At 53.1% G+C, this 13,151-nt stretch overlaps 6 protein-coding genes across 7 annotated transcripts; 2 read left to right on the top strand and 4 right to left on the bottom strand.

Moving 5' to 3' along the window:
• Positions 1 to 4,368: 4,368 nt before the first annotated feature.
• On the bottom strand, positions 4,369 to 4,701 carry J3458_000592 (uncharacterized protein; the record flags this gene model as incomplete). The annotated part of the gene is made up of 1 exon (XM_066116225.1): positions 4,369 to 4,701. The coding sequence occupies one exon, from the start codon at positions 4,699 to 4,701 to the stop codon at positions 4,369 to 4,371; it is 333 nt and encodes a 110-aa protein (XP_065978107.1).
• Positions 4,702 to 5,238: 537 nt separating this feature from the next.
• On the top strand, positions 5,239 to 6,414 carry LXR4 (L-xylo-3-hexulose reductase). The gene is made up of 2 exons (XM_007811676.2): positions 5,239 to 5,393; positions 5,479 to 6,414. The coding sequence occupies exons 1-2, from the start codon at positions 5,330 to 5,332 to the stop codon at positions 6,330 to 6,332; spliced, it is 918 nt and encodes a 305-aa protein (XP_007809867.1). The 5' UTR covers positions 5,239 to 5,329; the 3' UTR covers positions 6,333 to 6,414.
• On the bottom strand, positions 6,410 to 7,723 carry J3458_000590 (uncharacterized protein). Its single transcript, XM_007811677.2, has one exon. The coding sequence runs from the start codon at positions 7,466 to 7,468 to the stop codon at positions 6,479 to 6,481; it is 990 nt and encodes a 329-aa protein (XP_007809868.2). The 5' UTR covers positions 7,469 to 7,723; the 3' UTR covers positions 6,410 to 6,478.
• A 314-nt stretch (positions 7,724 to 8,037) lies between these two features.
• On the bottom strand, positions 8,038 to 10,380 carry J3458_000589 (uncharacterized protein). Of its 2 annotated transcripts, none has more exons than XM_007811678.2 (3): positions 10,007 to 10,380; positions 9,748 to 9,929; positions 8,038 to 9,670 (listed from the first exon to the last, which is right to left on the bottom strand). In XM_007811678.2, exons 1-3 carry the CDS (start codon positions 10,101 to 10,103, stop codon positions 8,369 to 8,371), a joined length of 1,581 nt encoding a protein of 526 aa, XP_007809869.1. In that variant the 5' UTR covers positions 10,104 to 10,380; the 3' UTR covers positions 8,038 to 8,368. The 2 variants fall into 2 exon arrangements, with proteins under 2 accessions (XP_007809869.1, XP_065978106.1); XM_066116224.1 differs by having other exon boundaries at positions 8,050 to 9,670; positions 9,748 to 10,186; positions 10,301 to 10,380.
• A 739-nt stretch (positions 10,381 to 11,119) lies between these two features.
• Positions 11,120 to 12,385, top strand: J3458_000588 (uncharacterized protein). Its single transcript, XM_066116223.1, has 2 exons — positions 11,120 to 11,736; positions 11,805 to 12,385. Exons 1-2 carry the CDS (start codon positions 11,358 to 11,360, stop codon positions 12,251 to 12,253), a joined length of 828 nt encoding a protein of 275 aa, XP_065978105.1. The 5' UTR covers positions 11,120 to 11,357; the 3' UTR covers positions 12,254 to 12,385.
• Positions 12,386 to 12,480: 95 nt separating this feature from the next.
• J3458_000587 (uncharacterized protein) lies at positions 12,481 to 13,136 on the bottom strand (the record flags this gene model as incomplete). The annotated part of the gene is made up of 2 exons (XM_007811680.1): positions 12,481 to 13,052; positions 13,118 to 13,136. The coding sequence occupies 2 exons, from the start codon at positions 13,134 to 13,136 to the stop codon at positions 12,481 to 12,483; spliced, it is 591 nt and encodes a 196-aa protein (XP_007809871.1).
• Between the last annotated feature and the right edge of the window lie 15 nt (positions 13,137 to 13,151).

Raw genomic sequence — 13,151 nt, 5'->3', positions numbered from 1 at the left:
GGATGCGTCCGGTGAGTGTTGTTATGCCTCTGCACTGAGTCAACTACACATGCATACAGTGAGTGCGTTGTAATATGTTTGTAGGGGAGTCAATGGTGGGCTCCTGGGCGCCTCCACACCCACAGACCTCAACACTCCCTGTCTTCACGGCAAGCCTTCCATTACTTCTGCAGACATTCTGGTACAGTTCCAGACTTGCTCCTGGGCTTGGTCGGTCCCTGGCCTGTGAGACGACGACATCACAGCAGCTGGCAAGGCCGAATTTTCCGAAGAGAACAAGGACGCCCGCATGACTGTGATGCTTTGGCATGGCGTCCGGCTGAGCCGCACACCAGATGTCACTTTCCCTGATATCCCAGGACGACATCATATCGTTTAATTAGAGACTCGAGTTGTGAAGACTCATCCCGTTTGGTGGAGGCTCAACATAATATCTTCGCCGCCCTGCGTGCTTGAAACCCGCGGAAAATAGTCATTATTCCAGTGTCCCTCGGCTCACCACCCTATCGCCCTTTTTTGGACATTTTTCTTCTTCTTTAAATTTTCGAGTTTGGGTAGCCGGAATTTTGGTCTTTCGAGTACGAGATTGCCCACCACAAAGCCGGGGGTGGTTACTTCATGGAGAATAGACTTCGACAAGCCATTAGTAGTTATATCCTTAGTGTCTTGTGTCCACCAACGATGGGCAGAGGAACTTGGTTGTACATGTCGGAATAATCTGCGAAGTACCGAGTATCCTCACACACAAACACCTCCAGGAGATCGCTCCCAGCAAACTGCAAGGGTCTCGACAGAGTAGTGGCAGTCAGTGGCGGACTCTGTACCATCACAGGGCTGGCGCTTGCAAAGACCATGACACCATGACAACATGAGTGGAGGAGGGGTTCCAAGATGGTCCTAAAGAGCGGACCGGGCGCCCAGGCCGAGGTGAGGGTCCAATCTTCTCAAGAGGCTTGGTTCGGCGTGGCCGACGATGATGATGATTATCATTTTCTGAGCGGCTTGGGCGGTTGCTTAGATCGCTGGATTCGGAGATGCTTGGATTTGGGCTCGGGCAACTAAACGCACCGCAGTCGATTTTTAATCACATCACAGGCGTTAATTCTAATCCAATTAAGTACCTTTACATATAATTCTCATAATAAAAATACATGTGAATACACGTGAATTTTCTTATAATTATATAAGATTAAATTAAAAATACTTTTGATTCAAAGTTTACTTGTAGTATTAATTAATCAAGATACTCTTATACGACTAAATATAGTAAAGCGTGGCTGCCAAGTCCAACGCAACTTCATCTTCCAAGGAACGGGGGAATGTCTCAAATGCACGTAGATATCCTCTATCTAGCTCGTTTTTTTGATTTTTTTTTTAAATAAGTTAATAAGTCATATTAAAATTATATAAGTGGAGCGTCCGGCCTAATTAGGACTAACGCCTGCGGTGTGTTTAGTTGCCCTTTAGGCTCGTAACAGCGGAACGGAAAGAAAGAAAGGGGTAAAGACATTATTCGAGCCCGATGAGCAAAGATCTGGTCAAACGCGGAGTTTGGGCGCCTGGAAGCCTGTTGAAGCCAACTTTGCCAGATTGAGGTGAAATTAATTGGATGGTCTTTCTTTTCTCTTTGGGTACGGAGTAAGGAGCACGGGTCCCACTTGGACACAGGGCACCTGGCAAATCGCAAGATGGGAAGGAACGATCCCATTGTCAGTAGCAAGCTACGCCTCATCGGGCCAGGCGATGGACAGTGTACTAGCGCGGCATCGAGAGACAGCACTTGAGAGTTGGCCTCCTTTTTTTTTCTCGTCGGCCAACACGCTAACAATTGTACAGTCTTTCACGTCATCCGCCATCATGTCGTCTGGTGTCATCTGGTCTCGTCACCATTGCCCCATACGGCAATTTCCGTACTGCCCCAACAATGAGTGTTTCTATCCGCCGAAATATCCTGTACACATCGCTAGTTCACCAGGGTTCAACGTAGTTGTCTCCTCATTGTTTTGTTGGGTGCAAAAGTAATGCCCAAACTGTCGGGGCATGGCATAATATCCTGTCATCCCGCTCCAAAGTGCGGCAGGATCACTCAGCTGACATGCAATATCTGATATAATCTATGCAGTGTTAATTCGAAGTCCTAGACATGCCTGCATGGGCTTATGCAGATTCAGGCTTAAGCGAGCTGATCGCATCTGAGATGCTTATGTGTGGAAGACGCAGCCCTAGTTATCTACTCAATGAGAGTTGATTTGAGCGCGACGATGCATAAATGGTTTGCAGGCAATGGAATAGACATGTCAAACGAAACAAGGAAGAACAACTCTGGTCGTTGAGCTGGTAGGCATTCTCGCGCTACAATACGCAAACATCACTAACGTGATACCCTCACGACCCTCACGACCAGTACGCGTTCCCCACGCTGGTGGACTGCTAAACTTGGCCAATTTAGTTTCAATCCCTGCTGGCCCACGTGTCCTGGCGATCCCAGCAAGCCACTACGTAGCACTTTGGCCATGCAAATCACTTTAAGTGGTGCAGGAGGCCAGGGGTTGCCAGCGTGCCCGTCTTCATGAGGCAGCTGGGAGTAACAGCTTGCCTTGAAAGCCCCAAGAGGTCGGTTGGTTCAAGGGCTTGAAGAGAGGGCGCCCGTTTGCGCCCTGCGAGAGGAGCCGACAGTATTAGACCTGCAACTGTCACTATTGTTACTCGACATGACTGGTCCGGAGACGCCCTAATTTTATTGTTTTTCTGGGTCACTTAAATGAGGGGTCTACTACTCTGTACCCTGGAGGTCCCCTTCATAATATCCTCTTGCATGTAGCTGGGAGACGATGACTGTGTTATGTTTCTTGAACCCGGTTCTGTACTATGGCCCACGAATATGGATAGCCACACCTGTTCACCCAATCCAGCAAGCGCGTTGGGTAACAAGGGGGATCTATTTGACTGCTCATATTATCAAAACATATGCCGGAATAGAAAGCGCCGGGTGATGGGTAAATATCTTGGTACTCGGTACAGCCATTTATCCAGCAGCAGCACCACCACCACCACAATCACAGTCATAAGCTTAGTAGTCCTGCGCAGGAAGACTTCAGGGAACAGCAACTTCTACGGCCAATCCAGTTCAACATACCAGCAGGAGGAGCAAAATATCAAAATATATATCAAGATCAAAGCGGGCCCTTAGCAAAGAGAAACTCTGTGCCAGTTAAGGCTTTCCGACAACCGTCAACTGCCGAGTTTCAGCGGCGCTAGTTGCTTTGTTTTGCGGGAGTCCTGACCTGTCAACAAACTGTGTCATCTACGTCAATTCACCATCAGCTATCCTGAAACTGAGTACATGTACCTATACGCCTGTGGAACCGCAGGATTCACTTCCTAAGATGACTTGTACGTTAGTAGCCAGACAAGTGTATCTCTGTCTGAAGGTTGACGATACAGTTGCGTTGGGAATAACAACGGCAGTACAGGAGTACACCCCAGCCGTCGGGTCTGAACGGCGAGACTATCTGTCGAGCCGATCCGCGGTGCTCATCTTGCGCCATCAAATCGATTGTGCTTTACCAAGCTGTTGATCACCGTCGCAAAGACAACCGCGCAAATGGCCGCTCGTCCTTGAGATCCGATCGCGCATCCACTTTCTGGTGGCTGTCATGGTCAGGCTGTTTGCCAAGTTTGACCGATACAGGTCAGAACGTACCTAAGTGCTAGGTAGTTAATCACTACCAGGGTAATCAGTGATGTACAGACTTGTATGTTGTTGTCATGAAACTTTCTGAAATGAAGCTACTTAGTGTGATAACTACCTAGATAAGTACTCCGTAGGCAGCGTATTCCAGCTGCATTGCCATTGCTCCCCTGACATCTGAACTTGAGCGCACGGAATGTAGCTTGGCTCATTACGATACTACAGGTTAAATTATAGGTCGTATTAAGGACGTTTATAGGGCACATTTCGCACGTGGTGTTGTCCTTCTGGAGCAACATCATTGACCATCCCCTACTCTCTCAGAGCTAACATGGCGAGGTTACGGACCAACCTCTCGATGCAATTAGTCGCATTACATTCCAGGTACGTGGTCAATAGCCATCGTTAGCGGCCAGGGCGGCGGCTGATTCAGAGTAATTTGATATTTTATTTCAGAAACCGGGTTGATGAGCCTCAGCGTGGCAAGTCGTTTTCAACTCTGGCTGATAACAGTTAGCATGAGCGAAGCCAGAAGAACCCTGATATTCTGGTCTTACGATGCTCCATCCCCAGATGACTTGGTCGGTGAATGATCTTTGTCCACAAATCCGAACAACTGAGTTGTATTACCCCAAAATTTGCAAGGGCTAAAACATCAGTTGCTTTGGGGACATGTTCTAACCAACAAGGGCCTGCCCAGTCGAGAAGTCGAGGGATGCAACCGATCTGCAAGCCATGGAGAAACGTACCAGCCGCAGTTCGGATCCTTGGATAAACAGAGACCAAGCACTCAAATTGCGGACCTTGCGGTGGTTGGCAGCCACTGCTTTGCGATCGAGGGCAATATTGGCCAAAGGACGTGCGACTCGATTCGGATGCAGAGAGCAGACATTTCGCTGTGACCCATGGGCAACCTGATAGCTAGACGAGATGGAGCACACAAACGCTTTATTGTGCAGCTTCACAAATGCAAGCCCATCTGCAAACAGCGACATGCCTCTACCGGTCATTATATGAGACTGCTCTTTCGAGTCAGCTTTTGTACAATACGCCCAATTCAGACAAGATGGCGTCAAGAGGCCCGATTTGGTGGCCAAGAGTTGATGTTGGTTGAATGTGAGGCAGGTGAAAGGTGCCTCTCATATGAATAGTCGCATCAGTTGTACTACACGCCTCGCGGTTCCCCTTTATGCATGTACAAATATTATTCACTGGGTGACGCTCATCTGCCCCCAGGAGCACAGATTCACCATTCTCAAGGATGTGTCCAAGCCGACCCGTTTTCCACCAAAGCGACGCCACCAACCAAGTAAACCAGTGTTGAGCCAGCTATCAACCCGGTTTCGCAAGCTGGAGAACAGGTCTGGTGGAGTCTAGGGTAGCGACAGGCTCCCCTCGATGCCCGAAATCAGTTGTCGTTGGAGCGCCTATAGCGTGCGGCCCAGCGCAGACCCGCTATCGGAAGAGCAGCACCCCGCCGTGGGGGCGGCATTTGCCCCGCGGTTCAAATGTCAACTGGTTGACATGACGGTTTCCTTGCCAGGAAAGATTTATATTGCCCGTCGTGCGCATGTATGTTGAATTTGAAAATTCCACAGTCAAGCTGGGCTCTGTGTGTATTTGCGAGACGCTCACAGTATGGCGGAACGACTGTCACGACCATATGAGACCAAGCTGGCCATCGTCACTGGCGGCTCGCGGGGTTTGTTCTCACCACCTTGTTTACACTTCCGGTCCACGACCACAAAAAACTCTCGTCTATTGACTGACCACCTCCCCCGTAATAGGAATCGGAGAAGCTGTAGCAAGACGACTAGCCGCCAAGGGAGCCAACCTTCTCATCGCATACACCTCCGAGTCCTCCAAGGCGCGCACCGAAACCCTTGTCACGGAGCTCTCGACGTCGCACAAGGTTAGATGTGCCTCGGTCCAAGCCGACCTCTCCAATCCGTCCGTGGCCGCACCGCAAATCATAACCGCCGCGCGAGAGCTCTTTGCAACCTACAGTCGGACGGGCGGGTTCCAGATTGACATGTTGATCAACAACGCCGGCGTGGCATCCAACCAGCACCTCAACGACCCGGCGCTGGGCCCCATCACGACCGACGAGTTCAGCCGCGTGTACACGGTCAACGTCCTTGCGCCTCTGCTCCTCACGCAAGCCGCGGCGCCCTACCTCCCCACCAACCGCTCGGGGCGAATCGTCAACGTCTCGAGCGTCAGCTCGTCCATCGGATACCAGGGCCAGTCGGTGTACGCGGGGAGCAAGGCGGCCGTGGAGGCAATGACACGCACGTGGAGCAGGGAGCTGGCTGAGAAGGCCACGGTAAACGCGGTGAACCCCGGCCCGGCATGGGGGGACATGTACGCGCAGGCGGGTGAGGAGTTTTGGAACATCAACCAGCCTTACGTGGATGCGGCGCCCCTGGCGGCGTATAACGGGGACAAGGCCGTGTTGGACCTGGTTGGCGAGGATGCAGAGAGGTTCGACAAGACGGTGCGGGAGGGCATGGCGGGGAGGAGGCCCGGCCTTACGGGGGAGATTGCTGGGACGATTGACATGTTGTGTTCGGAGGAGGCGGGTTGGACTACCGGAAGTGTGGTTTGTGCGAATGGCGGCATGAAGATGTCCATTGCATGACGGAACGACGGCCTGTTGCCTCCAAGGATTCTTGTCAACACATGTGCTGCGATGTATACTCGGGTCATAGATGTGGGACATTTTCTTTCATTTCTCTTTTTTTGTTCATCACTTTGCTTTCGGGAGTGATTACGAATACGGGACAATCACAGTCCCGATATATCAATGGCTCGGGTCAGCACCTCTGCAAGCAGCGTGCCCTGCTTCCAGATGTCATAGTGGTCACCGCGGCCTTGAAGCAGCTCGACGCTCAGCCGCTCACCCTTGGACTTCAACAGGCTTGCCTGCAGCGCCTCGGCCTGTGAAAACGGAACCAGGGTGTCCTCACGGCTCTGCACAAGCAGCACATGTTTCCCGTCGGGCCACTCCCGCGCCCAATCCTCTATGTAGACGGGGCTGATGGCCCGCCACACGCGCTCGTCGTCGCCAAAGGCGCTCCTCGTAAACTGCTCGTAGATCTCGCGGTACTGGCCGTAGCCGTCCCCCGGATCCGCCACCATCTTGGGCATATCATAGAGCCCATTGAGGCCGAGGACCATCTGCGGCGCCTTGACAGCGGCGCTGCCCGCGTCGACACCCCATCTCGCCGGGTTCACGACGGCCTGAAACGCCAGCGTGGCGCCGCAGCTGTGTCCCGCCAGGATGTAATTGCTCCCAAAGCCGGCGGTGCTCTGGAGGTAGGAAACGGCCGCCAGCACGTCGAGGATGTGCCTCGGGTGGGTGGCATTGCGGCTGGGGTCAGACGGCGTGCTCGGGTGAGTCGAGTGCTGCGGGTAGGCCGACAGAGAGTAGCTGACCGAGGCGAACGCGACGGGTGCCGCGCGGGAGGCGAACAGGGCCGGGGAGAGGCTCTTCAGCGCGGGCGCCAGGTCGTCTGCCGTCTCGAGCGGATCTCGCCAGGCGCCGCCGTGGACGTAGATGATCCAGAGGGTGATGTCGGGCGGAGGGAGCCATGACGGCGAGGGGGCTCTGGATTCCTCCGGCGCGTACTTGGTCGGGACCCAGACCTGGACGTGTTGGAGGTTGTTGGACGGGCGCGCGTAGGGGACGCGAGACTTGTGAAACATGGGCACTGCGAGGTGATGCTGCCGCTGCCACGTCGTCGACGACCAGCTGCGGTGCATGTCGGCGGCCATTTGATGGCTCTTGTTGCTGAGTGGCTTGGACGTCGGGTTGTCGTAGGACAGGCGTGGCGGAGGTGGCTCGTGCTGGACGCTGGATGGACGGACAGTCTAGGGGCCCGAGGGCCTTGTGTGGAAGAAGACGTATGTACCAGTTGACGTTTCTTAGCTTGACAAAGGGGGGTTTTCTGTTCTAGCAGCCAGGACGACAAGTTTTCGACTTGGGAACGGTGAATGAGAAAAATTCTAAATAGATTATCTGCCAAGAACCCCCCAGCAGTTGGGACAAACTATACCCACATGCCACTATTACAAGAACAGACCAAACACGGCGGGGTTTCGGGAGGCGGGAGGCGGCTTGGAAACGGCACGACATCAATAGCTTCCGTGGGCATTGGGCAGCCGGTATGACTGACAACAGCATTCGGAAGCAGGTAGAAGCCAAGAATGCCTGTTAAGGTGATGCCGCATCTGGACCAAACCTCATCACCTCTTTCTTCCCTCTACTAGTGGAATCGGCCGAGGTCGAGGGCAGAGCCCAGGATGCGGACACGGCACGGCGGTAGCACGGGCGTATGGCAGTACGGGGCTCAATGCTCAAATGTCACTACCTAGTAGGTAGTACAGTGGGAGGCCAAAAGTGTTCGACCCAGATCAGGTACCTTGGCCGTCGCGCTCCATATTACAACATCAATTGATACTGTAGTCTATTGGTGCATACTTCCCGATGGGCGCAAATATATTCTGCCACAGACTATATAGTGGGAGGTGTACGCCAAGCTCCCAGCTGTTCCGTCATTCGTAACGCCCGGTGCCATGTTTGACGATGCGTGAAGCCGACCCGACTCGGCTCGGTGTCGCTTTCCATTACGCCGCATAGTTCTATTGCAATACTACCTCGTTCTACTCGGAGCCTCAACAGCCACGGCCAAAACAGGGAATGGGAACGACGCCCTTAGTGACCTCCCCAGGAGGCTGCGCGACATGGCGAATTTCCGGAAGTGTGAACGGCGCATGGGAAGACAAGCTGTCGACTCGACCGGTCAGTTTTTCAAGATGACGCAAGGCACCGGCAGGAGAATCGCCAGGACCCTCATGGCCCGCCAGCTGGGTAGCCACGAATGTGAGACCCCGTTCGTGATGGGTTGTGCCGATGACGCCAGTACCAGACGGCAAATTGTGCGCGTAGCTGCTGGAAGAAGGTCCGTCGTTGTACTTTGGGACAATGAAGGGGTCCTTGGGTGCTGTTTGGAATCCCATCTTGCCACCCCAAGTCATGCCCTGGATCCCCAAGAGGACACCATTCATGGGCAGATAAAAATCCATGGCGCCATGCGCAATAATGACGTTGTTCGTCTCGTCAATAACATACGGCAGGACATCTCGGCCAGACGGATACGATTCGTCTCTCGCGTTTGCAAAGACCTTGTCCCGACACACCGCCCACTTCACATCCAAAGGCGCGTTGATGGCCTCCTTGACGTCCTCACGGTCGAACCAGGGCCTGTCGCTGCCCTTGATGGGGTCGAACTGGGGCGGACACTTGTTCATGACGTTGTACATGGTGGCACACGGGTTCAACTCCGTTATTTTGTCAAAGACGTTGGCAAACAAATCAACGCAGGCTCGACGAGGATACCAAAACCCTCCGCTGCCTTCCTCATAGCCAGGAGCGTGGGTGGGCGGTGGGCCAGCAGGAGGGTATTGTAGGTACTTCTTCTCGTACGACGTGAAGCCGCAGTCGTGAGCGGTATTGTGCCATGGCTGCCGAGTATCGTCGTCGACGGGCAAAATATCGCGGTTCATGTCTGTGTAACTGCTCACCACCACGTTGGTTTGAATGTGGCGGTCAAACATGATGCCGTCGTAAATCAGTAGGCCCTTGAAGGTGTACCACGGACTCTTGATGAAGTGTTTGGCAATATATGGACCATACATGCCGCCGTAGGCCTCGGTAGCAATGTAAATGTCGTGCTTCCTCATGTCAAACGTCTTGACAAAGTTTTGCCAGAAACCCAGGAACTGGTCTGCAAGCTGGTCTTCATTTTTGGCGGTGGCCTTGCCCCTGGAAAACCCCGTCGTAACAGGCTGCTCGACCCAAACCACGTTGGTCAAGAGATTGAACGCCCAAGGATTCTTCTGCGGCTTTTTCATGCCAGGCTTCCACAGAAACGGACCGTTCTCGTGGGAGAGGCCAAAGAGGGAAGAGCAGCCGGGCTAAGAGCAGATTAGTTGTTAGCTGATGCCACACGAGGCCAGTTGTCATGTTGTGGAAAAAGTTGTGGGCGACTTACACCACCGTTTAGCCAGATGACAATCTCCTTCTTGGCCCTGAATTCCTTCGTGGCGGCAGGGAAGAACCAAAAGTACAAGTTGTTCGTTTCATTCTGCCTGCTGGTTACGGGCATCAAACCGGCGTACGACTCTCCAAGGTCGAAATCGATATCGGGGATCGCCGTCCCATTAACAACATACTCTTTTGATGGTGGAAATTGGCAGTAGTCAGAATAAGTAGTTGAGATAAAGCAGCCGGGGTGTAAACAAAGAACTTACTGGAACTAGCTTCGGTGAGGAATTTCGAAGTAGGACCTACGGGCATGGCAGAACTGCCGCAGAGCCCCATGAGTGACAAAAGCCATTGATGTTTCATGTTGAATCATATACCAGTAGCATATGCAATGAAAAAGGCCGACGAACCGAGTGCTCGATCAAACGAAAAGAGGCAGAGTTGTGCTATTTGTACGTACGTTATTGCCCCGATTGCTAGCCGGCTGCTTCTGCCCACACACTTTCACATACCCACATGGCCGCGGCCTATTTCAGGATAACAAGTGAGGATTAACCTACTACCGTGGGTTTTCTTTATAGTCATAACCTAGACGGGGCGGGCTCAGCGCCGCCCAGAGTAGCGTTGTAAAACAAGCGCGAGGTTAAATTCGATGAAGGTTTTTGGGTGTTGCAAAAAGTGGGGTTCTAGAACAGGGGGAGGCAAAGAGAACCCAACTAGATCAGTACTTGGCAATTACGCTTTATGCTTTAATATTATCATATACTTTGAGATATAAGTACTAGAATAGCTTATTATAGCTCTGGGGTATCTAATAATAATATACTTTGAGATATTTCCATAGGTATTTCAATATACTTTTAAAATCTTAGAATATACTCGTATATACTTTTTAACAGGTAAACGTATCCTGCTATAAACTATAATCTAGAAAGCGAGGCAAGGTCTCGGGGCTGCAGGGTGCCCGGGCGGGAGAAGATCAATCTGGGGTTGAGGTGGGCGAGCCTAGCAGGTTCGTTCCCCTTTACCTTATTAGATGATACAGTGGGGGATCATAAATACAACTCGACCAGACCTTTTGAAGTCCAATAACGCCGACGGGTGGCCGAATACTTATTCCAACAAACTGTAGTGGATCCCTCATGCTCAAAAGATAACTAACATTTGATAACCACCCACGCAGCCAAGAACAAGGCCAAGACCGTGCCTTGAAGTTCCTGAATGATTGGCCCTCGGATGCCCCTCTTCCCGCCTCCGTCCGCCCCCTAATCGAAGCTGCCCCGCATCCAGGCCCTCGTTCCAGACCTCCCGTCAGCCAGTGACGCAGCTCACGCCACAGTTTACGCTGCAAACATGTCAAGTGCCACCCACCCACCATCTCTCTTGTCCCCCATTCGACTGCAACAAGCAAAGAAATCGACGTGGCTCGTCCGTGGTACGATACGCAACGACTCCAACTTCAATCTTCTATCCTCCGCGCCCTATACGAAACCATTTCCTTCCTTTACCACAATTCAAACACGACGGCCAACATCCAACAGAGCCCCTCCGTTTCCGATAGCTTCAGCCCCGCCGTCGTCATCCAAACGTCGCCGTCGATTCACACAAGCGCCAGCCATGTCTAGCCCCATCGACATCAGCGCCCTCAGCAAGGACTCCTCTTCAGAGTACGAAGCTAAAATCATATCCATCCTCTCCAATGCCATCAACGAGCTGCCCCCCACGGAGCTCTCGGCCGAGACCACCGCCGGCGAGATCGACAAGCTCTACCCCTCTGACGTTTCCGCGGCCGAAGGCTTCCTCTGGAGCTTCTGGACGCTCCTCGTCGCCGTGGCCAAGAAGATACCCGCCGACGATCCCCGTCAGCAGCTCCTCGTTACGACTGTCGCGAAGCTCAAAAGCAAGCGGGACCAAGAGGTTGAGATGTGGGGACAGAAGACGCGAGTTTGGAGTGAATTGCCCATGCTTGGGCCCGTCATGAGAGACGAGTGGAACTGTGTGCATCACCCTCCTTTGCTCTGAATAAGAAAAAATTGCATCACAATTAACAGTCGGTGGTTGTAGTTTCTCCTGATTTCGACGGCTCGGAAAAGGACAATGCTACCATTCAGGAATGGATCTCGCTCAACTCCTTTGCGGCGAGAATATACGGCGCTTCGCTGCAGCCGTGGGTGAATTTGGGCATTTGGGAGCTGCGCTCTGGCCTCGAGGAAGCACCCGAGGATCGACCAAATGCCAAGGACACGAGGATTGCGACGGCATACGAGTGGATTGTTCACGCCGGCAAGGAGCTGTATGCCAACGGACGGCAGGCCCAGCAGCTGGACGCGATGGAACAGCGGGCCTTGAAGCCTGGATCTTTGCTCAAGATTGAGGCTTCGGGGTTGAGCAATGACCGGTGGAGTTTTTGGCGCGAGAGAATCGGAGTGTTGGGTGCTGGGGCGGGAAGCGGAGTGGCCAAGGAGAAGGCGCAGAAGGCTTTGGAAACGATGAAGGAAATTGAGGGCAGCTAAGAAGGGGGGTTACACACGATTTGCCAAAAGCTTGTGGCTGTGCCACTTATAGACTGCCAATACGGCGCTTCACTAAAGCAAAAAGAACCATAACCTCTCATAAGCGTGGTATCTTGTCCCCCCCTCCTCTGTATATATACTATGACGACGACGTTGATGCTTCTTATTTTATATGAAAGGCAGTAAAACACACTCCATACGCCAATTATCCACATCCACCCCCCGTTCTAAGCGTAAATCATGTCCATGTCGTCGTCCTCGTCGTCCTCTTGCACAACGGCAACTTTCTTCTTGCCCATCTCCTCCCTGCACATGGGACACGTGCCCTTGCTCCTCAGCCACGGCCCGACACACTCCAGGTCAAACCGATGGGCGCCCTTGCACGGCAGCTCCACGACAAGGCAGTACGGGTCGTCCAGGTACGGGATCTTGCAAATGGCACAGTCGTCGTCCCCGCGCAGCTTCTTGCGGTTCACGCGGTCCAGCGAGTCCAGGAACTCCTGGCTGACGCCCCGCAGCCGGTCGGGCGGGTCGAGGATGTCTTGGTCCAGCGCGTCGATCAGTTCCAGGAGGAAGGTGCGGTTCTCGGCGGTCGGGGCCGTGCTCGCCAGGGTCTGCATCTGGTCCTGGAGGAGGCGGAAGACGTTGGCCATGTCGGGCAGCGTGGGCGTTGCGTGAGGGTTGTTGTGCGGGGTGGCGGTGCCCGAGTCGCTGATGCGGTTGAGCAGCGAGAAGAACGAGTCCATGTTTACGCGGCGGGAGCGCGGTTGCGTCTCTGCGAACTGGACATTGTGTTCGACTGTGGGCTGTTAGTCTCGTGGGAGGTGAGGAGGGGAGAGAGAGAAGGGGGGGAGGAGTATTTACCTTCGTATTGTGTTGCCATATTCGCGGCGTGATG

The sequence above is a fragment of the Metarhizium acridum genome (genome assembly GCF_019434415.1).
Source record: "Metarhizium acridum strain ARSEF 324 chromosome Unknown scaffold_1, whole genome shotgun sequence".
Taxonomy (NCBI): Eukaryota; Fungi; Ascomycota; class Sordariomycetes; order Hypocreales; family Clavicipitaceae; genus Metarhizium; species Metarhizium acridum.
This window is presented reverse-complemented; position numbering and strand designations above follow the sequence as displayed.